We start from the raw sequence: 26,684 nt of genomic DNA on the forward strand, positions 1-26,684 counted from the left end.
ACGACCGTCAATAGCGAGCTGGTTGCTAGCCCTGACAACAAATGCCAAGTGGAACAGGGATAACATTTCATCAAAAGGCCACGATCACACAAACGTTGTCCGTAAACTGTTTGAACATGTGATGATAACACCCAGGAGTCGCTGTGTTTGGACTGAGTAAGTCACAGGGAAATTACCCCGCATTGTGCTTAGTTTTTTCCAATTATTTCCCCTCTCGTCTTGTTTTACAATTTGGTATCTTATTATTTTTTTCCTCACTCTTCCCCCTCTCCACTGGCAGATGTCTCTCTTGTCCCTGGTCTGGCCCACTCCTGTTGGGGTTGGGTTTCACGGGTTCTGGTACCCGCCCCCTTCCCCACACCACTCCCCCACCCCCACTCCCCCAAGCGACTGTTGTTTAAGTGCGTAAACCTTGACACTGAGTGTCGACAAGTCATTCAACAGTTGACGTTGTCACAGCCAAGCCTGACTTCTCCCTACTCGACCTCAGGCACCCGATCAGACAGACAGGACCTCCGTTTAACATCTTGTCTGAAGAACTGCACCTCCAACATTGCAGCGCTCCCCCCAGCAATGCAGTGGAATGCCAGGCTAGACTATACGACTTCAAAGCATCCGTCTGTGTCTCTCCTCACTGAGATTACCAACATACGAACAAGCAATCAACAACAGCTTGCATTTATATAGCATCCTTAACATGATGTAGGACCTTGGAGGAGCGCTGAAGAATGGCTGAGATTGACGCCGAGCTGGGCAATAATGGGGTATTTCAGATAAAACTGAATTTTATTATGATTTATAATAATAATCATTGCATTTGATATAGCGTCTTATCACGTCTTTGAGGCGTCTCAAAGCGCTTCACAGAATACAATGAATACACAGAATTGACTGTACATTTTGTGGGCGAAACTCCTATTAAGTCTTGAGTAGAAATTTGCCAGAGTAAACTGGAGATTTGGAGGGGTTGGGGGAAGAGATTGAAAAAGAAAAGCTACGTCATCAACATTGCACCAAGGGGAGGTGATTTACGAGTGGTATCAAGACTGACGCAGCCAGCTGGCAGAGATGGGTTGACCAAATGCGCAGAGAAATTTATGTGTCACAAGAGTGATTTATAACATCAAGAACGAAGGGCGCTCACAGATCATGTGGAACTGAGGTGCACCTTTACAAATGCCAGTCATTTTTTACATAGGCAAGGGAAAAGTTTGCTTGCGAAAAGTTAAGAGTTACTGACGGGTTTAATGAGATGTAAAGAAATCTCACTCCGCCAAATGGCTCCTCTTCAATATTATCCAGACAACTGATTACGTGCAAGTCAGAGGAATGCTTCACCGTGTTATCCCGAGGCAAAAGTAGAATGATTCTGGGCAGCGCAACCACCACCATATGTAGCACAGAGACAAACACTGTGTCAAACACTGCAATACATCACATTGTCACGCACAAGCACAGGATGGATGCTAAGACAATATGGCTTAGCATTGATGTACGTGGCATTAACAATCACATGCTGGTAACGAAAGCATCAGTACTGTCAGCAAGATAGACAAAGCAATCTTCGAGGGAAAACATGAACAAACTCTCCTAAAATAATACTCATTTGGTCACTCAATCCAAGACTGTTTGTGGGACGCTGCTGTGCGCAATTGGCTGGCGCGTTTCACCCGCAAATATACAGTCAATTTCCTTTACAGTACATCCTGTAAAGTGCTTTGAGACGTCTCAACGACGCGATAAGGCGCTATATCAAATGCAATGATTATTATCATAAGATTGACACTCAGTTTCCTTGTTTCAATCCTGTGTCTCTTCAGTGCACTGAAAATGAAGATTTTAAAGGGAGGATATGTGTACACATTGGTTTGACGCCATATCTCACCCTTGCCTGTGAGAAACCTGATAACATCCAAAGGATTCGTTGACAAGGCGCCAGGAGCCATCTCATCATTAAGTGTTTCAAGGACACAGAGAGTCACTTAGCAATGATAAAGAGCGAATATATTAGCTTAAAAATTAGATTGATGTCGCACAAAGGGCCAGGAAGATATCAGTCTTAATGCCATAAAAACGGGTCTTCAAAATTACAGTGGACTTCATGTCAGCCCCAATGATGGTATGTCAATGCTTTATGGAAATCCTGCTCATACACACTGCATGTTCCTCCCTCCCTGACAATCGATTCAATCAAAAAGCATCACTTGCCCTTTCCACAGGCTGAACTCGGTGAACAAATCAGGATTTATTTTCGAACATCTGCTTAACTGCGCTCCACTCATTGAAGTGCCTTGGGACGTCCTCCCAACGTGAAAGACGCTTATACAAACGTAATTTGTTGTTGAAATACCAGTTCCTGGGAATATAGGCTCCTTGTGGTGGTTGTGGTGGGGGGAATTAAATTTAAGTGAAAAAAACAGTTCACTTTCATCACGCTCTTCCCTCCCCTCACCCCTTTGTTGGTTAAAAAAAATTGATAAAATATGACAACTATAAGTATTTTTTTCCCTCAGATTTTTCTTTCAGGGAATACAACTTTTTTTAAAAAAAACCTCAAACAAAGAAAAACAAATTGCAGGTTATGTTGTAATGTTCAGTCAGTGTCGGAGGGAGAGGGGGAGGTGGGGGGAGTGCCTTCCGAAGGCTACCAGTCAGCTCTTCTGTGTAATATAACTGACACAAATTGCTTGCCGTGCAAAAAACAATGCAACCATACCCTATGAAGAAATTGAGCTGCACTTTAATTGTTTGTAGAGTCTGTCTTCGCCCCCGTCTACTTTTATTTAATTCACAAAGCAATGTTTTAGATTCCTTTCTTGATATGCCAGGTTAGTTTGATTACCTCTTTCATGTGCTACTGTCTGTAAAGACACCACTGCATACAGTTCTGGTCACTGCAACATGAAGAGGCTTCTTGGATCCCTAGAAGCTGAGAAGCTATGTCTTGAGAGAAGAAGTGTCAGAAGGCGGCCTTATATAAGGTGTACAACATTTTAATTATAATACTCCTTGCATTAGCACCTTATCACGCCGTTGAGACGTCTCAAAGCGCTTAACAGGATATACTGTAAAGTGGATTGACTCTATAGTTTGTGGGCGAAATGCAGCAGCCAATTGCACGCAACAGTGTCCCAAAAACAGTCAGGGATTGAGTGATCCTATTTTATTTGGGGGATTGTCAGCCAGGACACCAGGAGAAACTCCCTTCTCTTTTCGAATAGTGCCATGGGATCTTTAACATCTATCTGAACAGGCAGATGGCACCTAGGTTTAATGTTTCATCTGAAGGATGAGACAGCACTGCATTGGAGTGTCAGCTTTGACTATATGATTACAAGTCCCGATATGGGTCTTAAACCAATAATCTTCTGACGAAAGGTTCACACTTGGCTGGGCTTCAGCACAATTGTGGGTGAAAGAAAGAAGGGTCATCAAGCGTTAGGTGCTGTGGTTGATCCTTCTCACTCGTACCTGCGTGGGCTGGTGCTGCCTGCTTAATGAGCAGGCAATGTAATATACATGAGATTACACTGGAAATCTTGGCAGCGCAAACTGTTTCCATTTTTGCACAATGATGGAAGACAATTATTCGGGATGAGGAATGCGGCTAGTTCGCTACAAGCCCTACAGTCATCACAGCTAATTAAGTAGCTTGGTTAGTTCACTTATCAATAGATTCATCACATCATGATATCAGTCTCTCTCTTTCACACACACACACACACATACTCAGTCAGGTGCTGTACTGGTCTACATCGCCAACAGAGTACATTGAGTCTAGGGAGAAAACAAAGAGAAAAACGTACCAATTGGAGACCCGATGAATAAACGTAATGAAGGAATGAAAGTAGCAGATCAATGAAAACACAACACAGGAGTCTTGCAAGCGATCAAATGTGACTTTGATATGACTGGTCGTCAAATAAGAAGCGTTAGAAGCAAATTAGTCGTTTGAAAAAGAAACAATCTGCCCTCAATATTTTCCTAACGTCCTCAGGAGGAATCCCACCTGGGTCTAGGCTAAATTTTGTAAATTATTCAATTCACTTTTAACTTTGCAGTCTCTGTTCGGTTTTAGACGAAACTAACAGAATAAAACTCCTTCGAAATTAAAAATGTGCCAAATTCTGGACACTGAAACTGCTGCAGAAAGTCAAATAAATCTAGGATCAGGTGGAAATTTGTTCCCCAACCGTGCGCCTGGCTTGAAAATATTGCTGGCATACACCTAGCAATAATTTGTGTTTGCCTGGAGCGCACAAGACATTGAATGAGTCCGTTGTGAACTGAACTGCCTCAGGCCTTAGCAATTAATCCAAACTCAGGAGATTTCTTCCTGTTGTTGTTGTTGCTGAACATTCTCTCAACAAATGAGAATTATTACTGTAATATTTACTGTAAAGAAAAATATAGCACGAGGAATAATTGCCAATGCGCCGATTTAACTGGGGGAATAAATGTATTTGCATGAAATTGTACTTAAGCACAGACTGGCGTTCTCCATTCTGTAAGTACTGATTGATTCTACAGTACAAATGTTGCCGTGTGGTATTAGGATAGTTTAAAAGTTATCTTGAAGTTCAGTTAATTCTTCATAAGTTTCCAACAAAATGAATCTGTGATGAGACCTACATCCGGCCTTACAAACAAAACAAAAGGCAAAATACTGCAGATGCTGGAAATCTGGAACAAAAGCAGAAGTCGCTGGGAACACTCAGCAGGTCAGGCAGCCTCTATGGAGAAAGGAAAATGAGTCAATGTTTCGGGTCCATGATCCTTCAGTTCTGATGAAAGGTCATCGACCCGAAACGTCGACTCACTTTCCTACAAAATACCTACAAAATACATGGTCAATCCACTTTACAGTATATCCTGTGAAGCAATTTGAGGCGTCTCGACAACCTGATAAGGTGCTATATCAAATGCAAGATTATTATAATATTTATGCCACTTAACATGGAAATGTCCTCACATCTGGAACAGAATGCACACACTCTCTCTCCCTGAGGGGGACGCCCTGTGCTTACCTAATGCTGCCGAAAATTAGATGCAGGTTGACAAGAACTTGGACTGCGGGACAAGTGAGTTTGCATTGAGGACAACTGGTCTAGCTTAACCAGCTAAAACCACATAGCTTGCCATTGAGAGACAGTCTGACAAGCATCCTGCTGTTTGTCCAGCTCGGACAACCCTACAACTTAGGGCTTTGCCTTGCATGACTTCCAACCCCTTCTCAATGGCACCTAAAATATACAGGAGGGGACCATTACACCAAAGGCTAGGCTCAAAATGTCCAGTGAATAGCACAGACTGGAGTTCTCCAGATACCCTGTGACGTGCCCACTATGTGTCACATAATGGAATGTGGCTGGGTGCAGTGGCAGAGTAGGTTGTCTCTGCAGTTAATCTGCTCTCTTCACCAGTGATAAACGTTCAGTGGTGACGAGCCTTCTCCTCTCCACTCTGAGATGCAGCCATTCCGAAGCCATCAAAACGAAATGAAAATCAGTCTGCAGAGAGCTGCAGACCAGCACCAAGCCTCACAGTGATGGATGCACCACTTCACCCAGAAGGATCTTTCAAGCGACGTGTTCTTTCAAAATGGGCAGCCTAACCTCCGTAAAAGTTGTGTGTACACATCTAAATTATTATTGTGTTTTTTTTGGTCAGCCAGATGGCTGACACACGCAGAAACCCATCACCGTGCTTAGGAGTATCTAAACCAAACTGAGATTTCCATGCATCCCACCTACACATGAAAATCCCAGAGATAGATTGTTGGAATGGAATGCGCACTCTCTCCCTGGAGGGACACATCCCTTTACCTAATTCCAGAAAGTATTAGGCACAGGTTGACAAGAGCCAAGGTCTTGGGGATCCCAGAGTGTGCGTTGGGGTAACTGCTGGAGTCTAACCAGCTAAAACCACATAGCTTGTCTTTGATATTGCAGTCTGGCAAGCTTTCCCGCTGCTAGTCCAGCTAGGACCACGAGGGCTTTGGCTTGCAGGGTTAACAGAAGCTGAGTAGGATGCCTCACTGTCCCCAATAACTGGTCTGAACTGCCGATGAGCCAGCAAATACAACAGACAAACCAAAACATTTACCTTCATGAAGCATTCAAGAATCACGGGTTTGCTTAACAAAACAACTACATGCCAGCCACAAAACAAACTTGCCTGCAATTTCAGTCGTCTGTAACCTTACGCATATCAGCCTCTTGCAAACAGCTTTCTAACACTACAGTTAAATTGTGAATTAATGGGTTCCCACGCAACTCATAACACAAGTCCCATTTTTGTTTGCACTGATGGTACGACGTGAAATTAAATTAAATGGGAAAACATTCTGCTAGATCAATCCCCGCGTGCCCGTTTTACCTTGGACCTGGCATTACTATTTAATGCCTCTGCGCCAATTTTGGAGATAATGCGAGGCTGCCTTCCGTTTATATACAATATAATTAAGTGGGAAATTTATGACGGCAGCAAAACATACCGCAGGCAAAGGTTTGAATTGCAGAAGATTGAAATAGCATTAGCTAAAGCCACATTGTGTAGTACTGACACAATTGTGGGAGGGTGGGGCGGGGGAGGTGTTTGAGGCCAAACTTCCGATGTATGTGCTGTTCAATAGAACCTCTCTATGGTGAATGAAATTCTGATTAGAAGCTGAAGAGGAAAGCAATGAAAACAATCCCACAGTAAGTTCTGTGAAGCGCTTTGAGATGTCCTTCTGACATGATAAGGCACTATACCAAATGCCAGGATTATTATTGTTATTTAAAGACCCTCTGTTGGCCTTCTGTTTTTGTTTCATTTTAAACGGCATTGTGCACAAGTCAACAATCAATGCGTATGACTGGGATCTGCTTGATGGTCGTACGGTGTGGACCAAGGATCACTTTTACATGAAGATGATGTGCCATTAAAGACATTGGGAGATACAGTTTGCGATGTTTCCAACAGCAAAAGGAGCAGAAAAGTACATAAGAACGAGCTGACTGGAAATCATTCAGGGGTCCAGGATATCTGAACCATTAGCAAGTCCGTAAACAATCAGGGAGCCCTAAACAAAGACAAGCTATTAACACAATGATCATTAACTGGAGCAGTCAATAGAGAGATTAGTGTACAAGCTGGGCAATGCACTCGCTCTCCAGCCTGGCATTTTGGGATACTGCTCAAGAAAGTGGCTCAAAAAGTTATTGATAAGCCAGACCCTAATTTCACAGCGAGTCCTTGTGTTAGGATGCTCACAGATCCAGTACGCGATATAGGTGTGCTATAGGCGAAAGCTGTACAGAAAGTCTACTCAAGTTCGACAGCTTGCATATTCTATACATAGATCAGTCACACACACCTACATGTGCACGGTTGGGTTTTCATTTTCATCTTGAACTTGCACTGTATATCAATCATAGAATCATAGAATTATACAGCACAGAAGGAGGCCATTCAGCCCATCGTGTCTATGCCGGCTCTTTGAAAAGAGCTATCCAAATCAATCCCACTCCCCCGCTCTCTCCCCATAGCCCTGCAAACTTGTACTCCCCAAATAATTATCAATGTAAATTGTTTTGTAATATAATAATAATAAATCTTGCTTTTGATGAAGCACCTGATCACATCATCAAGACGTCTTAAAGCGTTTCACAGGATTTTACTGTAAAGGCTGGTGACTGTGCATTTGCTCTAATCATTAAGTTTGGAGAGCCAGCAAAACATGGTTGAGCAGATGCTTCACTGTGACCTGAAAACAGTGGAATATTAAAATAAAGGATTGTGAAGCAATAGCACCAAAGCTCGGAAAGAATCCAGCTCAATGACTCAGTCGATTAACACTGACCTAACATCTAGCTACCAGCTAGAACTAATTTTACTCAGATTTATGTCAGAAGTTTAAAAAGACCTTTATATGTGGGAAGCGACCTGCTGAAAGGCAGATTTCTGACCTCAAGGTTCAGTCGGCTGATTCTCTTCTTCTTTCCTCTCGTTGATTAACCGAGCATAGGGTACGCGTATGGGTTTTATTTTAAGAGATTTTGTGCTATAAAAGCTCAATTCCATCTCTGCCTCTGATGCAAAGCCTCCATCCCACGTGAATCATCTCAACTGCTTTGGACAAAGACCACTATACATTTGTCTATTCTCTCTTCTTTATGGAGATATGTAGAAAGGCATCAAATGGATAGATGTTCTGCTCTTCAAGATGCCCGGAGAGCATTAAGTCCACCCAGATGACCCCTCCTTCCAGTGTGCTCTTCACTTAATAATTTGATGTAGCGTTTTCTCACTTCAAAATATCTCAAATTGTTTGAGATTATAATCATAATTATCCTTGCAATTTAGATAATAATAATAATAATCCTTGCATTTGATATAGCGCTTTTCACGTAGGGAGGACGTCCCAAAGCGCTTCACAGAACACACTGTAAAGTGAATTGACTGTATTTTGCAGGTGAAATCAATTACTTAAATGGTACAGATTTTAAGTTAGTGAAATGCACTGAATTTCCACTTTCTTAAAAAAAAACCTTAACTTTTCTAAATTCCAGACTAAAGTCTAGACTGAATTGCAAACCTTAAAAGTTTCAATAAATGCAGTAAATGGTCTTTTGTATGATAAGTAGACATGTGATGGTAATTACTCATGACTCTGTGATGAGACCTACATACGGCCTTACAAACAAAAGATTGGATAAGTTTCAGTCAACTTTACTGAAATCCACACAGCTCCAATCTATGCTTTCCTGAAGTGTCTCTTTCCAGACTCGTTTAAAACACTTGTTGATAAATTAATCTGTCTTTCACATAAATGGGAAGAAGGTAGGGTGGTAGGATGGTGTTCTGGAAGGATTAGATCAAATGGGTCGAAGGGCCTTCTTCATCCAAAATCATAGCACATTGTCAGAGGTGCCGTCCTTCGGATGAGACGTTAAACCGAGGTCCCATTCTATGATGGTTCAGGTGGATGGTAAAGAAGGGAGTTTCTCCTGGTGTCCTGGCTGACGATTCTCCAAATAAAATTGATCACTCAGTGGCTGTTTGTGTGATATTGCTGTGTGCAAATTGATTGCTGAGTTCACCCTCAAAACATAGTCAATCCTGTGAATTGCTTTCAGGTGTTTCAATGGCATGACAAAGTATTACAGTAAATACAACGATTGCTCATTATTTATCTGATGCACAGGGGTTGATAAAACCTCTCAAGATAAGCAGCACTATACTGCACTGAGCAGTCAGCATGTGGCCAGTGTCCATCATTGGGATTAAGCTCTACAAATTGACACATTACTGGGCTTTTAAGAGTCCACATCTATGTCCTTTTGTGTAATTGTTTAAAATGACAGAGAGTGCAAAGTAAGGCAATTCAGTGCATTAGAAACAGCACTGATAAAAAAAGCCCTGCATAAAACCCTCTACAAGCCTAATAATAATCCCGCCAAAACAAAACAATAATTAAAATTGGTCATTTTCAATCTACAACTGTTTGTGGGACATTGCTGTGCGCAATTGGCTGCCGCGTTCACCCACAAATATACAGTCAATTCACTTTACAGTGTGTTCTGTGAAGCGCTTTGGGACATCCTCCCGACGTGAAAAGCGCTATATCAAATGCAAGGATTATTATTATTATTATTAGTCACATTATTTGAATTAAGTTAAAACACCAACAGTTGCTGTAAATTGACTTTTTGACTTCAGTCTCCAACCAAAATATATTGTGGATAAATTATACAATATTTCCAGTCAATTTGCTTCAAGAATGTTTACCCAATGGAGATAACACTCTTTGTATTTGATACAGTGCCTTTTCCATAGTGAGGACGTCTCATAGCACTTCACAGGTTTCACTGTAATGACACATAGCTGCTTGGAGAGGTGACTGGGTTCAAAGCTCACGAGTGTGTTTTTAAAAGGGAATCAAACAAATTTAAAAGACGGCCTAAGGAACAGCTGATGAAACAGCAAAATATTTAGAGTTATTAAAACTGTGGTGTTAACAATGATTGTGGATCCAAGTGAAAAAAAAATTTTTTTTGGCAATTATATGTGGTGTTTGGGGAAACTGTGTTGGAATGTGTAGTGTCATTAAAAAAGGAAAAAATTATAATAAACAGTATATTTGATATCGCACCTTTCACATTGGGAGGACGTCTCAAAGCGCTTCACATGATATACTGTAAAGTGGAGTGACTGTGTGTTTGGTGGGTGAAAGAGGCAGCCAATTTGAACACAGCAATGTCCCATAAACAGCCATGAAGTGAATGACAGGTTTTATCTGGAGGTTTGTTGGCTGGGTCACCAGGAGAAACTCGCTTCTCTTTACAAATAGTGCAATGCGATCTTTAGCGTCGGCCTGAACAGACAGACAGGAGTTTGGTTTAACGTCTCATCCGAAGGACAGCACCTCTAACAATGCAGCACACCCCCAGCACTGCATTGAAACTCTCTGAGACACCATCTGGCATGAAGGGCGCAATATAAATGCAAGTTGTTGTTGTTGTTGTAGCTTAGACTATCTGATTTCCAAGTCCCGACGTGGACAACCTTCTGATTTAGATCAACCTTCAATGGTTGAATGCAGAACCCTCTGGTCTCAGATGTGGTGCTCAACTGACTTGAGTTACCTGGGATCCTGAGGCCAAACATGCGTTCAGGTCAACATAAAATGCTTACACATTGAACGTTTTTTAAACTAGTGCTGAGTCGGAGGATTTTTTTTGTTACATTTAAAGGTCTTCCATCTCCCCAGAGCAGTTCCATCATGTTGACATCATGTGCAAATATCCAAATGGGGAGAAAACATAAGTCATTAGTCTCCAATTCCAACCAGCAGCACAAAACACACATCCCTGATGTACGGTTTGACAGAGGAATTGATGTACAACAAACTCATTTAAATGGACTGACAGGGAGTATTAACACATGCATCTTATAAAGCAACTGCAAGCAGAAACATGGTTGGGTGCATACAAAGCTTGCATTCTACCCATTTACAACAGATACAACAGCTGAATTAGACAACAATAATAATAATCCTGGCATTTGATACAACCCCTTACCACATCTCTGAGACATCTCAAAGCAGTGTCTCACAAAATAATTGTGGATTGAGTGACCAAATTTTTGTTTTTCAGGGATTGTTACCCCCAGAGAAACAATCTGCCAATGGACTAACAAATGGGTTTCTACTTACTGCTAGGTAAACAGAGCCATGTGAAGTAAGAAAACTTGCCTAAGATTTCGCTCCGCCCAGGAACTGAACCTGGTTCCTCTTGCTTGTGAGGTGAGCACGTTAACCACTACACTGTTACAGGAGATGGAGGAAATGCATTTAAAAAACAAACACACTTCCCAGCTTTTCTGGCATCCAAAAGAATCCAGGAATGAATAACTAGCAAAGAACAGGTAGACAATGGGCTGACTGCCGCTGAATAGATTGGTTTAATAATGGAGAATGTGTGTGCGTGCACAAAAAAAATGAAATCAGAAGAAAAAGAAGAACAGTCTCCTGAGCTACTCTCCCACCTTGGAAGGAGAATTTAGCAACAACATGGAGTCTATTGAACTTCCCCTTTGGGTACCAGCAATCAGTAACAACAGATGTCACAAATTAACTCAAATGTTTTTACTGACAACAGTTTAAAAACCCCATGTAGCAGATCAAGGTTCTGACTAATTAATTTACTGGTCCCAACACTGAAGCAAGATTTCTCTCTCTTGCTGTCTCTCTCTCTCATTAAGATCTTCAATTTAAGCTCCTCAAGTGGTAACTACACAATACACACAAAATTGTGGGACACTGCTGTGTGCAATTGGCTGCCGCGTTTCACCCCACAAAATACACAGTCAATTCACTTTGCAATATATTCTGTGAAGCGCTTTGGGATGTCTCAACAACGTGATAAAGCACTAGATCAAATGCAAGGATTATATTACAAAGAAAGACTGGTTTGAGGAGCGTAAGACTGGCCGTTCTCCACCGATGGCTCTGTTAGCTGATTACACCCGGGTTGGCAAAAGGGGTTCCACAGTTGGAAGCGGAACTTCTTGCTCAGGGAAGTGTCCCCAACTGGCCAGTGGATGAGGATAATATTGAGCTCAGCAGTGATGACTCTTGCACTCTCAGATGGTCTGGTGGTACTCATTGTGGCTGGCAATAGTGAATTGCCATGCTAATAATCCTTGTGCTTGATGTAGAGCCTTAACACCTCCCAAAGCACATGACAAGATTTATCATTAAGTGTAGTGAATGTGTATTGTGCAGGCAAATTCACTCTCAGAAAGTCCCACAAAAACAGCCATAACAAAAACTATATAGCGCCCCTCAAGCAGGGTAGCATCTCAGAGCGCTTTGTGAACAACCTTGTGACCCGAATAAAGTGAACAACCAATTTTATCTGGGGGATTTCTGACAAAGACTCTGGGACAGACTCCCTTCCCTTTTTGAATAGTGCCATGGGATCTTTAATGCCCATCTGAAGAGGAAGACAGGACCTTGGTTTAACATCTCATCCAAAGGTTGGCACCTCAGACAATGCAGCAATCTGAACTCTTGTCAAATTGTATTCCAGCAAAAGCTAGTGTGGGGGAGAGGGGATGAGAAATTAAATAAAAATTCTCCAAATAATCTAGTACACGGCTATTAAATGTTACAATGCCAAACTGATATTGATGCCATTAATAAGCTCAATTTAGCAGCTCTTTCAGTGTTCAAATCAGCTGTAAGATCATTCATTATCCTTGAAGCACATCCAGTGCATTTAGAAATAATTGGAGCAAATATGAGAAATGAAACAATAAATTTTATTTCAAAGTGGGTGCATCTGTCTGTGTGTGCCTGATACTTGTAGCAGCTGATTTTCCCCTTTGCAAGCCAAGAATAGCTTCTTGCTGTGGATTACAATCCTAACGTCATCTCCATCATAACAGACCCCGCGGAGCAATCAGTCACAAGGGTTTTAGAATCAGCACCATCAACTTGCTGTGAATCATTTGAATAAGAGATGTCTTGGGCCATCATCCATCTGTCAGTCAACTTTGTATGTTCTGAGTTAGAAAGGACCACCGCTAAATATTGGCTTCATTGAAGACCTCCCAAGGTTCATTCCATCATGGCTTTGTGTACCTGAGTGTAAACTGTCCTAGATCACTAACAAACCTTCCCTAACAGAGAAGCATCAGAATGGATCTTCCTACAGGACCGACATCTTGTCAATCATTCCGCTCACAGGTCAGAAATGCGTGTTCTGGGCCATTCCGATATTTGGATGATTCACTGCTGTGAACTGAACTGCTGTCGCACCCATCCTGGAACGCAACATGTTCCTTTCAGATCAAAATCAAATCAATCTTCAATCCATAGTCGGTCCATTCTCCAGGGTACAAGCACCATTACCTTGGCGTACTAATTAATTTGCCTTCAAGGCAAATGCCAACATTATATTCTCATTCTCCTCCTCCTCAGGTACCCACCGTCTGTGCTGCTTACAACCCACAATAGATCTGTCTGCCTAATTCACCTCCCTTCCCCTTACAAATTGTTTTGCTGTCAATTATCATGATCTAAGCAATGTCTGAGCAAAGCCATGGCTGAACACTCGAGTTGGTTGGAGGCGGTGACAATTTGTGAATTCCCGAAAGAGAGAAGAGGTGAATCTGGGGAGAGAAGGAAACGGTTACACTGGCATTTTCGCGCCCTCATCAATCAGCACATTTTATTGCACAACCTTGATTGATTGTACTGTTGATACAAAATTTACACACGACAACTTGGACTGCAATCACGCTCGTTCTGAATCACGCTTAGAAAAACTGATGGTTTAAAAAAAACTTACCCAGTCTCTGTGCAGCCTCCACTTCATAAATTACATCCATGGATCTCCTCCGCTTACAATTCCAATTCATTTGTTGCTGGGCCCAGTTTCCTTAGTTATCTATTTTCCCCATTGAAAGAGTTTCAGATAGCTTGTCAAGCTCTTTATTCTTGATGCAGACAAAACAGAGGAGGGAATAGAATAGAATCATAAAACATTACAGCAAAAAAAGAGGACATTCGACCCATTGTGCCTGTGCCGGCTCTTTGGACGAGCTACCCAATCAGTCCCACTCCCCCACTCTTTCCCCATCACCTTGCAGGATTTTTCTTTTCAGGGTTTCAGTGCATTCCAGACCGTAACAACTCACTGTGTAAGAAAAATTCTCCTCATATCCCCTCTGGTTCTTTAGCCAATCATCTTGAACCTATAGGGATATGGGAGAGGGGATTAGACCGGTAGAGCCCGTGGAATGCAAACACCTCCATGGCCTAGTTTTGGCGCCAATTCCACAGCCTTGCTGCACCCTAGCTCTGCGCTACTTCATCGCTACCGACACGGTCTCTCCCTTTAATCAGTCCTGCTTCTCGTCCCCCGCCCTGTCTGCCCCACCATCGGCGGGCAGGCTTTATTCAGCCATTCTATCCCTGCTCTCTGGAACTCCATCCCGAGTCCCTCTCTCCCTCCCTCCCCTTGTTTGAGGCCCATCTCAAGATGTACCTCTTTGTCCACTCTCATATCTCTACTCTCCCTAGGCGCTTTGGCTAACCCCGACATCCGCTCGAGTCCCCAGTGACCATGTCAAGCACTTTGACACATCCTGATGTGAAAGATATCAGTGAGCAGTAATAAGAAGGTCCATAGAGAGAAATATAAAACAGACCCCGGTTTTCAGGTGCACCTCCTATCCAAGCAGAATGCTTCTGACATCCACTGTCTATTGGCTTCATTATTCCTCCCTTTACTTCCACTCTGTATATTGTGACAATGACTCAGATCCTCAAGTCTCGTCTGTGACATCAAGATAATAGTGTCACCAGAAAGATTTCTCATCCCTGTCTGTGAAATTTGGGTAATTGATTTCCTCTTCAGCTCTTTCTTCCTCTTTTGACTCGCTCAGCCCTTATTATCTCATACGTTTTGGAAAAAAATTGTACCCGCTTTCAAAAGCTCCGAGCTGTCAGCCTCGGGTTCTGTGCTGCACTAATGGCTAACATCACCCGATTTTAACCAGTCAATCCTTCGGCAAACTCTGCGACCATCAAAAAAATAATTAGGACGGGAACAATTTCCACCTCCAAATCGAAGCGTAAAATTAGAGGGTTTCATGGTTTAGAACGTCTCAAGATTCAATAGAAAGGTTTGGTTCACTTCTGCTCTCATATTCACGATTTAACACATCTTAACCAAAGAATCCATTTTATTCAATCGGTTTTATAGATTCAGTTCATGAGCGTGACAACTATTAACAAAACGTAAAATATCTCATTCTGTACCAGCTTAATAAATACGGTAGGAGAAGTTTGCAGTGCTACAATGGAATATGTAAGACAAAATCACAGCAGTTTGGTTGTAATGAGGTGCTCTGCTCTCTGGAACCCCAACCCAGAGTCCCTCCGTAATGTAATTCAAACCAGACAGAGTCCCACATATATACACCACCTCAATATGAATATTTCTTGATGTCTGGAATAGAAGGCGCACCCTCTCCACCTGGAGAGACACACACTGCTTACCTTAATCTGGAGAGTGTTAGGCGCACGTTTGCAAGAGCCGAGTCTTAGGGTTCCTGGAGTGTGCGTTGTGGGCTAACTGTCGGAGTTTAATCGGTTTTTTCCTATTGAAAGATTACTTTTCATCAGATGATTTTAGTGCTCAAGCACATTGCATGAAATGGCTCCCAATAAATAATGTCAGTTTGCCGTTCCTACATTTGGATATGGTTTGGTGAATATCCGACCTCAATGGCATTAGTTTATAATGAGATTTCCCTCCCACCATTCCAAGTACATGCCACCAGCCCAAAGTCTCTGTGTAAATTCCATTAATTGACATTTCTGATCTGATCTTCCCTTCCCTCATGGGCCTGTTCAACTTTAAAGTGGGATACTATGCTGTGGAATACTTTCAACAAAGTCATTAAGAAATAGTAGGAAGGGAAGAGGAGCTAAAATGGGTTCCTGAGAGAGCAGACATCTCATTCCCTTGGATTAATATCTGCTCTCCAATTTGTAAAGTCAAGCCAATTATCACTTCAATTGTCAACTTCCCCAGTGGTGCTTTGAGTATTCACCTGCGGTGTAAATCCTATGTTAGAGAAACCTTGTTAAATACTATGTATTTTTAGCAATTCAAGATAAATCATTGTCGCCGTCTTTTTTTTTAGTAATATACGGATAATAATAATTCTTTTCGTCGCAAAGCTTCCAATGGGATGGAAATTGGGACATGAGATTTGACACTTCACATGTAACAGTCGTCACCCCATGTAATTTAGAAATGTGTTACGATTCAATAATCGTCACTTTCAGTGGCATATTTTAATTATAAAGGTGATAAATTTGAATTGCAACGATGGGCAAGGTTACAGGCTTTGAATATCTATTGCTGGAGTTCCCAAACTGCTATGGGTGGAACATCTATACTAGGATTTAACACTCAAAGTTCTCAATTTAAGGACAAACCATACTGTAAAGAGTAGTGATTGTATATTTTGTGGGCGAAACCAGGCAGCCAATTGCGCACAACAGTGTCCCACAAACAGTCATGGATCGAGCGACCAAATTATTATTCTTTTTTTTTAAATTTGATTTTGAAGGGATTATTAGCCCTGGAAAAGTGATCTGACAACCAACTAACAACTAGGTTCCTACTTACTGCTCGGTAAACAGGGGCGTTTGTGTCAAGTAAGGAAACTTGCCTCAGGTTTTGCCCCATTTCTCAAAAGTACTTGACAGAGATAGAGAGAGAGGGGGTGGGGAGACGAGACGGAAGGTTAGATGGAGGTAGTTCTAGAGATTCTAAAGGGTTAAAAGCTGACTGCACAACAAACAGAGCAGCAAAGTGGAACATGGAATGAAAGAAAACAGATACGCTGTAATAACATTTCCAGCGTTTATCCAGCATTTCAGTCACTTCACGTTACACTGCACTAATATCCATTTAATGACAGAGACGTACAATTCCTTACACTGATTAACTGCCTTCATTCCTAATGGGCTCATTAAAAATATTAGGGCAATAAATATTACCGTTAATGAAATAGCTCAGCCTTTTTTTTTGCAAACTTGAGGCAAATAAAGCCAAAATGCTTGAAGTAGCGATCACCACAAAACGAAAGATTCCTCTGTGTATTTTCTGTATACAAAGAAACTGCAAGCTGATTTCCTCCGAGACACGTGATAGCCGACATAATTGACTATTTTTAAATATGTATGGCTCTGACATAGTTCATCACAGTAATACAAATGAATTATCAACAAAACGTAACGTGTTTCAATTACTGGATGGGAACCCACTAAACAATCCAACAGCCTCAACATTTTGTGAGTCGGGAAAGAAACAGCGAGCGACAACAAAGGCAACTTGCAACTTCCCGTGTCTTGGTGAGTGGTTTTCTAAGTCAATCATGCTCACTGAAAGGCAGATAAGTCATCAAGAAAACACATTTGGTAGTTTCTACCAGTTAAAATGCACGACATGATGGCACAATTGGTACCTTGACACATCATTATGATAATAATAATCCTTGCACTTGATACAGTGCCTTATCCCAGCCGTCTCAAAGCACTGGATTTTACAGTGAAGTGTAATGACTGTATTTTGTGAGCGAACGTGGCAGTCAATTTGTGCGCAGCAATGTCTCACAGACAGACAGCCTCGTAGTGAACGGTATATTTTTTTTCTCTGTGGGATTGTCGGCCAGAACAACAGGGAGAAACTTCCCTCTCTTTTCGAGTCGTGTAGTTGGATCTTTAACGTCCACCTGAATAAATAGTACATTACACGCTTCTCTTGTGTGTGATGCTCCTGTAAAACTCATCTACGGGACATTCATCCATGAACAGAAATGGTTTGACAAATACCCTACAAACGATACAAAACCTCATTGAAATTGATCGCAGCACTGGCTGTAGCTTGGCGCAGGAATCGTTGAGTCGTTAGAATAGGTTTGGTGGCAGCAAATCCCATGTGATGATCATCTCATCCATTTCTTGGTGGATTTGTGTCAGTGAGGAACATTGGGCCAGGACACAGACAACTCCCTGCCCTTGTTTGAAATGGTCGCGTGAGATCTTTAACACCCAGCTGAACCACACGGACCAACAGAAAGCAGTTTGGTTTCATGACTCCCTCAGAATGATAGCACCTCCACTGGAGTGTGCCTATACGACTTGTCAAGCTCAACAGCAATTAGCAAAATGGGCCCTTGATAGGTACAAATAAAGATTGGTCTAAGTCAGTGAATTATTCCTTTGTTTGTTTCCACAGCAGCTATAAAGCCATCATGGAGTATCACAACACTGATATAGCTTGCACTTCCAGTTTTCTCCCACTCAAAAGGAAGCATTAACTTGATCGACACCAAGTGCAGTTATGGATCTATCACACGAAAAAGAACTTCTGCAACGAACAGTCAAAGTGCAATATTCCACATTTAATCTGTATTATTTTCAACTAAACTCTGTTGCCCAAAAAGAGGTACTTATAGTCACATAAAAACGGAACTGAAGGCTAGCCAGTCTTGCTCAAGTCTCCAGTGAAGCTTGAGATAAAAATGGCACACTGCGTCTTATGATTTAGTAAAAGGGGTCATGATCTCTTTGACTGTGTTATTTCCATTACAGTAGGTATCATAATGCTACGAGAGCTCCCCTGTTCCGTTTCTATTTAATACTTCATCAAATGCATCATCCGTATGATCCATAAGATGGAAATAGTAACAATTTCACTGATAGCAACTCGAGTCACCAACATGGATCCCCGATGGTTAAGGGCAATCTCACAGCAGATACAATACTTATCGTGATACATTGGATCCAGATCCCTTGAAGCCTGCAAGACAGATACTGTATGTAAACTTCATGTAATTCTCTGTTAAGAATTCCAATTTTGCATGTTCAGGTGGACGTTAAAGATGCCATGACATTATTTGAAAAGAGAAGGGAGTTTCTCCCGGGGTCCTGGCCAACATTCCCACAGAGAAAATCGTTCACTCACTTCACGGCTATTTGTGGGACATTGCTGTGTGCAAATTAGCTGCCGTTGTTCGCCTACAAAATACACAGTCGTTGAACTTTCCAGTGAACCCTGTCAAACACTTTGAGACGTCATCCACGCTTGATCGGTGCCATATCAAATGCAAGGATTATTCTTATTAATAAATCAATGGATCATAACAGGAGGTTGACAACTGCTGTGCGTGATATTCGTGCCATTATGCGGGCTGAACGCATGCATTTCACGTTCCTAATTCTCACTAGTAAGAGTAGCCAGTGACAGCTTTTGTATCAGATTTGTGGCAAAAATATTGTTTCACGCCTACTTGACAGTTCCACTCACCTGTTGGAACAGATGGATCGACGGTTGGTTTATCCCATGTATTAATTTGTTCCCAGGTGAATCCATTTGTCCCAAGAGCCACGATGTACCCACAGCTGCTATAATTTTCATCAAACGTACAACTGCCTGAGGAAAAAAGAAAGAGCAACAGGAAAAAATAAGTGCATGAATACCCAATACATTCACATCAGTGACTTTTATACAAAAAAGAGATAATGAGTTTCAAGTTCATTAATCACAAAGCAGGCCTGAGGGCTTGGTGAAGCTGATTAGAAAGGTCTTTAGAATGCATTTGGTCATGTTTTGCCTTTTTTTTTACAAAACCACAATTTATAAAGACCGACGTGACAATAAGATGGTCTTTCCAAGTTGTGGTATAGAGAATTGAAACTCTTCTTGCTCAAGTGAAGAAGAGAAGGGAGTTTCTCCCCAGGATCTTGGTTAACGATCCCTGGATTAAAAAGAAAAAAATTGGGTCAATTACTTCATGGCTGTTTATGGGACGCTGCTGTGTGCAAATTAGCTAGCAATCTTTTTACGTAGTCACTCCACTTTGTAGTATATCCAGTGAGATATCCTCTCGATGTGAAAGGCGCTATATCAGATGCAAAGATTATGATTATTATTATTATAATAAACATTGAAACAATATATTTTGATTTGATTCTTTGGTAACTTTCTGAAATTTCGAGTCCCCACATCACCGAACTGGAATAATGAGGTTATGTCCCGTACTCTGCTTTCTATCCTGGGAGAGCTGACTTCACGCAATCACTACAAACAAAATCATTTTCATTTGTTCTTTCCTCCGCAACAAATGATAATGATGTGAACCAGATGGTGGTAAAGTAACCTCAACAAAGCTGTCACAGGGAGCGTTGATATGCCAATATATTCTGCCCTACAATTTATGCTATTGTGCGAGCCAGATTAATTCATGAAATGCAAACATAAAACTTGAACCGAAAAAGAGACCCATGGAAACTCAAGCCTGGATCTATTCATCAACAGCTACGGAATATCAGGGAATCAGGAAACAAGATTGATCTCGATAATACACAGCTATTATCAAGCCCAAGATATTCATCAGTAAGTAAAAGAGATGAAAATGAGTTTAGGATCTGGATACATGGAGGAGCCTTGTAGTAGTCACCTCTTTGTTGCAAAGTAGACAAACCAAAGGGAGAATGAACGAGGAGCCAGAGTGTACATTCCAGCTAAAAGCAGTTAGCTTTGACCCAAAGTACTAGAACAGATGAAAGAGGCTGAGCTAGGATTAACTAGCACCAGTGATATCCTAAAACTCAGCGCTCATTTTAACTTCCGGCCATTTGTTACCTCGATAAAGAGCAAAGAATTTACTGTGAAATAGTTACCACTCACTGTAATAACTCATGTAATAATGGGTGTACATTTTCGCTCACAAAGAAACAGTCACTACACTTCACAGTAGATTCTGTGAACCACTTTGAGATATCTCAACGAAGCATTAAGGCTCTACATCAAACGCAAAGATTATTATTACAACAGGTTATAATATAATAATAATACTTGCATTTGATATGATGCCTTTTCACGTCTTTGTTCCAAAGCGCTTCACAGATTATATTGTAAAGTGAATTGACATTTTATGAGCGAAATACGGCAGCCAATTCCGCACAGCAGTGCCCCACAAACAGTTGCGAATTGAGTGACCAAAATATTATGATTTTTGAAGGGATTATTACCTCCGGAAAAGTGATCCGCAAATCGACTAACAACTGGGTTCCTACTTCCTGCGAGGTAAACAGAGATGTGGAGATGAGGGAAACTTGCCTAATGTTTCGCCTTGCCCAGAAATCAAACCCAGGCTTGCGAGGCGAGTGCTCTAACCACTAAGCTACAGGACTCTACATTTATACAGCACCCTTCACCAGGATAATGTCTCGGAGGGCTGCACAGTGGTAGAGTTGGACACTGAGCAAGGAAGATGGCGGGAGATGACATCGGTCGAAAGGTCATCTTAAAATGGGATTTAAAGATAGATAAAGAGGGGGTGAGGTAGAGAGTTTGAGAGGTTTATTATTTATTATCTTGGGCATTAGGTGCATTCATTTGAAATTTTGCCTCTGCAAAAGGGCATTTAAGGCTGTGTATCCATATCTCGTCATCTCCATGCTCAACGTTTATTTCATTTCAACTTGAGGTTTTCTTTTCGACTTTGTTGAAGGGAACTCACACTCTCCAGACCAGGCAGCCTGACAATTTAGATTAATCGCATGCCGAGAAACCTTTATTGGGAGAACAAAGACCAATGCATCGTGCTTCCCATTAGAATTTTATTCTCTTGTTCAACATTATTATTTCTGTCTAATTTAATAATAATCCTTGCATTTGATATAGCGCTTTTCACGTCGGGAGGACGTCCCAAAGCGCTTCACAGAACACACTGTAAAGTGAATTGACTGTATATTTGTGGGCGAACGCGGCAGCCAATTGCGCACAGCAATGTCCCACAAACAGTCGTAGATTGAAAATGACCAATTTAATTATTGTTTTTAGTTTTGGAGGGATTATTATTTGGCGTGTGGAGTAAGGAAACTTGCCCAAGGTTTCGCCCTGTGCCTGGAATTGAACTCAGGTCTCTCGCTTGCAAAGCGAGTGCTCTAACCACTGAGCTACAGGACAATTTCTCAGTACGTCCTGACATTCGGCTCTGTTCTGATCTGCAGATAAGATTCGCAACTGACCTGCAGATCTTATTCAAACTAAAAGCGGGAGGGGGGGAATCAATGGCCAACGGATGTTTCAAAGGAGGACTCCTTCTGGGATGAAGGAAAATGAAATCAGATGCCTGAAAAGTTCTATCTCTTGTTGGGTGACCCTTTACTTTGCCTCCAGGACTCCTCTGGCTATTTTTGTTGGTCTCTCTCCACACTTATTCCTGAGAATATTTTGGACATCCAAGTCGTACTGATCAAAGATCCCAAATATTGGCGAGTTGTTCAGGGCTGAAATTTGCAGTGTTTCGCGAGAGTAATTACCACAGGAACACATTGTGCAAAGCAGCAGACCTTTAGTTCAAGGCAATCACACAACAACTGTCTAACCACAACATCAAAAGGCATACGAGAATCCCAATGGAAATGTTAAGTTTAATCACAACTCAAAAGGAAACTATGGAGGATAGATAATCCTTGCCTTTGATATAGCATCTCTCACATTGGAACATTGTTTCAAGAGCTTTGCAGGATTTAAAGAATAGTGTAGTGACCCTGTATTTTTTTATACAGGTGATGTATGATAATAATATTAACCCTTTAATTTGATATAGCTCCTTATAATGTCTCAAAGAGCTCCACAGAATACACTGTAAAGAGCTGCGACTGCGTGTATTTTGCTGGCGAACGCAGAAGCCGATTTGCACACAGCAAAGGTCCCACAAATAGCCGTGCAGGTTATTATTAATCTGTGGGATTGTAGTCCAGGACACTGGGAGAGAGAAACTCCCTTCTCTTTTTGCATTGTGCCGCGGGATCTTAAACATCCATTTCAACAGGCACAGATGGGACCTCGGTTTAGTGTCTGACCCGAAGGATGGAGTGAGTGTCCCAAATGGCAAAATAAAAATAAACAAAATAAAAAAATAAAATAAAAAAAGACAATCCTCTCAAGAGAGAGGACCCGGGTTCGATTCCTGGTCAGGGCGAAACCATAGGTAAGTTTCCTTACTCCACATGCCTCTGTTTACCTAGCAGCAAGTAGGAACATGGTTGTTAATCGACTGGCAGATCGCTTTTCCGGGGGTAATAATTCCTTCAAAATTAAATAAATAAACAAAAATAACAGTAATTTGGTCACTCAATCCACCACTGTTTGTGGGATGCCGCTTTGCGCAATTGGCTGCTGCTTTCGCCCACAAAATATACAGTGAATTCACTTGACAGTATATTCTGTGGAGCGCTTGGAGATGTATTGAAGATTTGATAAAGCGCTATATCAAGTGCAAGGATTATTATAATTATACTATACCCCCAAAAAAGGAGAGCTGGAAGAGGAATGTTGCAGAATAAGAATTTTGAAAATAAATCAGTGCCAGGACACAAACCAGCCATGTCAAGATGTATAGTGATATAGCCAGGTTACACGATCTCATGAAATGTAACTGAGCACAGCTGGTAGTGCAGATTTCCCCCGAATCAATTTAACTTTCAGCCCAAGTCAAATAACATTCTTTTTATCATCATCTGTTGCACCTCTGGCAAACAGAACGAGGGCCGAAGGTAAAAACTGGGATCGTGCTTGTCTCAGTCTCTCTCTCTCACTCTTTCCTCCCTTTGCGAGGAAGGATAAGTTGCGCATTGCCAAGAAATAAAAATTAAATTAATGCAAATTAAAAAGTCAAGCGGAAAACGGATACATTTATCAATATTATTGCGGTTAAATATCAGATCTGAGCATTCGTATTAGTAATTTATTATCTGTGAATAGTGCAGTGCTGCCCTCTCCAAGCTTTTGTGCGTTCGCTAATCAGACCGGATTAGTTCATGTCCTTATCTCATTGGGCCAGGCTTGATAAGCCGCTGCACTAATTTCCATCAAGAAGTTGTACTTATCAGGAACTGGTTTAGAGAAAATGCATCGAGATATGTATAAATGAGTAGAAAAGGTATCACCCCACCTTGACTGGTTAGCACTCTCCCCTCAAAGTCAGAAGGTTATGGGTTCAAACTTCTCGTCGGGACTCATGGCACTACTCGAATAGTGAAGGGAATTCCTCCCAATGTCCTGGTCAACAATCCCCCATATAAAACTTGAATAGCGAAGAAGTGGAAAAGAGTGAATACTCTGAACACCGGGAGAAATTCTCTCGTCTTTTTAAATAGTGCCATCTTTAACGTCCACCTGAACAGACAGACGGGACCTTAGTTTAACGTATCATCTGAAGCACGGCACTTCTGACAATGTAGAGGTCGCCAAGCACTGTATTAGAGTCAGCCTGGATGCGGAGGCAAAATAATTGATGTGTTAAATGTAATACGGCAGGAATGTGAATCGGCCTCATTGCCATCTTAAAGTTACAAGTGTAATCAGTGTAATTCAGGCTGCTGTACATGAAGGAACAATTTCTTCCCTTTACCACTTTGTGGAAATGTCTTGTTTGGACAGGAAAATGACCTTCGGTGCAATTACCACCATGTCAGGACACTTGACGCTCCACACAATGGAAGCAAGTTAAAACCAAACAAAGTTGAGTCAAAGCAAGATTCGAAAAGGGTTCAACTTAATTAAAATAGATGGTGCAACCCTGCTCTTAATTGATATTATTTTTGATAAGCTTCCTTCCTCCCAGACACTACTTATAGGTTTCTGGCTTACTGTAGACCTTTTCTCATCACCCAGTTTAATTTTATACATTTAATTGACTTTGAGGGCAATCACAGCCCTGACCCTCTGACCCCTTCAATCGATGCCGGTGAAAGATGTTTTTTTAAAGCGTATTATTCCATCTTTCAGAAATGTGGATAAACGGAGGTTAAATTTGCTGAGTTCTCTTTGCAACAAAATGAAATCTAAGCTCAAACACATCAACAACAAGTCAACAAGGTCATTTCCAATTATTAGTTAAATGGCTCTGCACAAATTCTATCCAAGGTAGCTCCAATGGTTTAATTAGGCAACAGCGGTAAATTACGTGCATAAAGTAGAGAAAACAGCAAAACAATCACAGGTCTACGATCTAGTATAATTATAGAGCAATAACCGATCAGACAGCTTTAATTGTTTCTAAGATTTAACTGGTGGTTTGGCTTTAAAATACACGACCATTTCAGCTTCTTTTCAACAGAATTTGACACACTATGTAATGCTATGGAATCTTTTAAACGTCCCCCTGAACAAGCAGACGGGACCTCGGATTAACGTCTCATCCAAAGAATGGTACCTCCAACAATGCAACACCCAACCAATGCTACATTTGGCGTGTCAGCCTGGAGCATATGCGCTCCAAGACGTGGGGTTTGAACCCTCAACCTTCTGACTCGGAGGCGAGAGCGCTGCTACCAATTGAACAATTATTTTGGGGAATACTGACAAGAAGATGCAACGAATGTTCTATATTTATCTGCTTCGGTTTTATGAGGCTATAAATACAAATTTGTCTAATTAAAGCTTTTAGAGCAGTTTTGAGTGCGGTGTCACCACATTTGCATTTGCTTGCAAATATGCCACAAAGTGAATGCTTAATATTGACTGAGGATTCTGGCCAGGTCACTGGGAAAAAACGCCTTTCCTTGTTTCTCAAAGTGTGTGGGATCTTGAACGACCAGTGAACATGGCAGATGGGACCTCGGTTTAATATCTCATCCAAAGGATGGGATTTCCTACAGCCGAGCATTGCATTGGAGTGTCAGCCTAGACTATACAAGTTCCATGTCCCGACATAGGGGCTTAAAACCACAACCTTCTGACTCAGAGGTGAGAGTGCTACCAACTGAGTCAGGCTGACACCCATCCAATGAAATGAAGGTGAAATAAATGCAATCTTAGTCAGGATTTTTTTAGTCGATGTACCGAAGAGTCGAAAATGTTAAAAATGTCTCAAAGATTGGAAATAAAAACAGAAAAGTAATGGACAGGAAGATTAACAGTAGTTGCCCGAAACATTGGAAACTACTGTAAGGCATGGATTATAGCGGCATTTAGACAGATTAAAAACGATAAGCAAAATCTAACCTGGTTTCAGCCAAGTCAGGTCATATCTCAGAAATTAATTTGACTTTTGTGAGGATAATAATCTCATCATGTGAAGGGTAATGCAACTGATAAACTATATCTTATGCGAAGCTTTCGAATGTTATCCTGCTCATAAAATTCTAAGGAAAATTGGATAGGAAATCGTCAAGGCAACAGAAAGCAAGAAGGGGGTTATAAATGGTCACATCACAAGCTAAAGCAGTGATTATTTGGCTCCTCAGAATTTATCATTTCACAATCTCCATCGGTGACCTGAATAAGGGGATTTGGAGCTGGATTGCTAAATTTCACGAGACAATTAGCCATCCTACAGAGCGTTGTATTAGTGAGGTAGAAGTTATTGCAAAGGATTAAGAGAGGTTTAATGTTCAGGCAGATGATTAACAAATAGCGATTCCTTGCAATGCACTCACCTAGCCAACAGTGTCTTGCTCTTCAATAGGATAAAAGCTTCCCCAAAATGACATTGGTGTAAAGGTGTATTGTGACACGAGTTTTTGCGCTCTTGTTATTTCTGCATAATTATTTTTCTAAAGAAAACCTGGAAACAGTTGATTGTTGGAACTA

General features: G+C 41.4%; 1 protein-coding gene across 1 annotated transcript in view; it reads right to left on the reverse strand.

The window, feature by feature from the left end:
* The window catches only part of ptprt (protein tyrosine phosphatase receptor type T), a 313,345-nt gene that overhangs the window by 202,900 nt on the left and 83,761 nt on the right, over window positions 1-26,684 (reverse strand). The window contains exon 2 of the mRNA XM_007884878.2: window positions 19,383-19,508. Coding sequence (XP_007883069.2) covers window positions 19,383-19,508 — 126 coding nt within the window. The remainder of the gene's footprint in view (window positions 1-19,382; window positions 19,509-26,684) is intronic.

This window comes from Callorhinchus milii, unplaced genomic scaffold, assembly GCF_018977255.1.
Source record: "Callorhinchus milii isolate IMCB2004 unplaced genomic scaffold, IMCB_Cmil_1.0 Scaffold18, whole genome shotgun sequence".
Lineage (NCBI taxonomy): Eukaryota > Metazoa > Chordata > Chondrichthyes > Chimaeriformes > Callorhinchidae > Callorhinchus > Callorhinchus milii.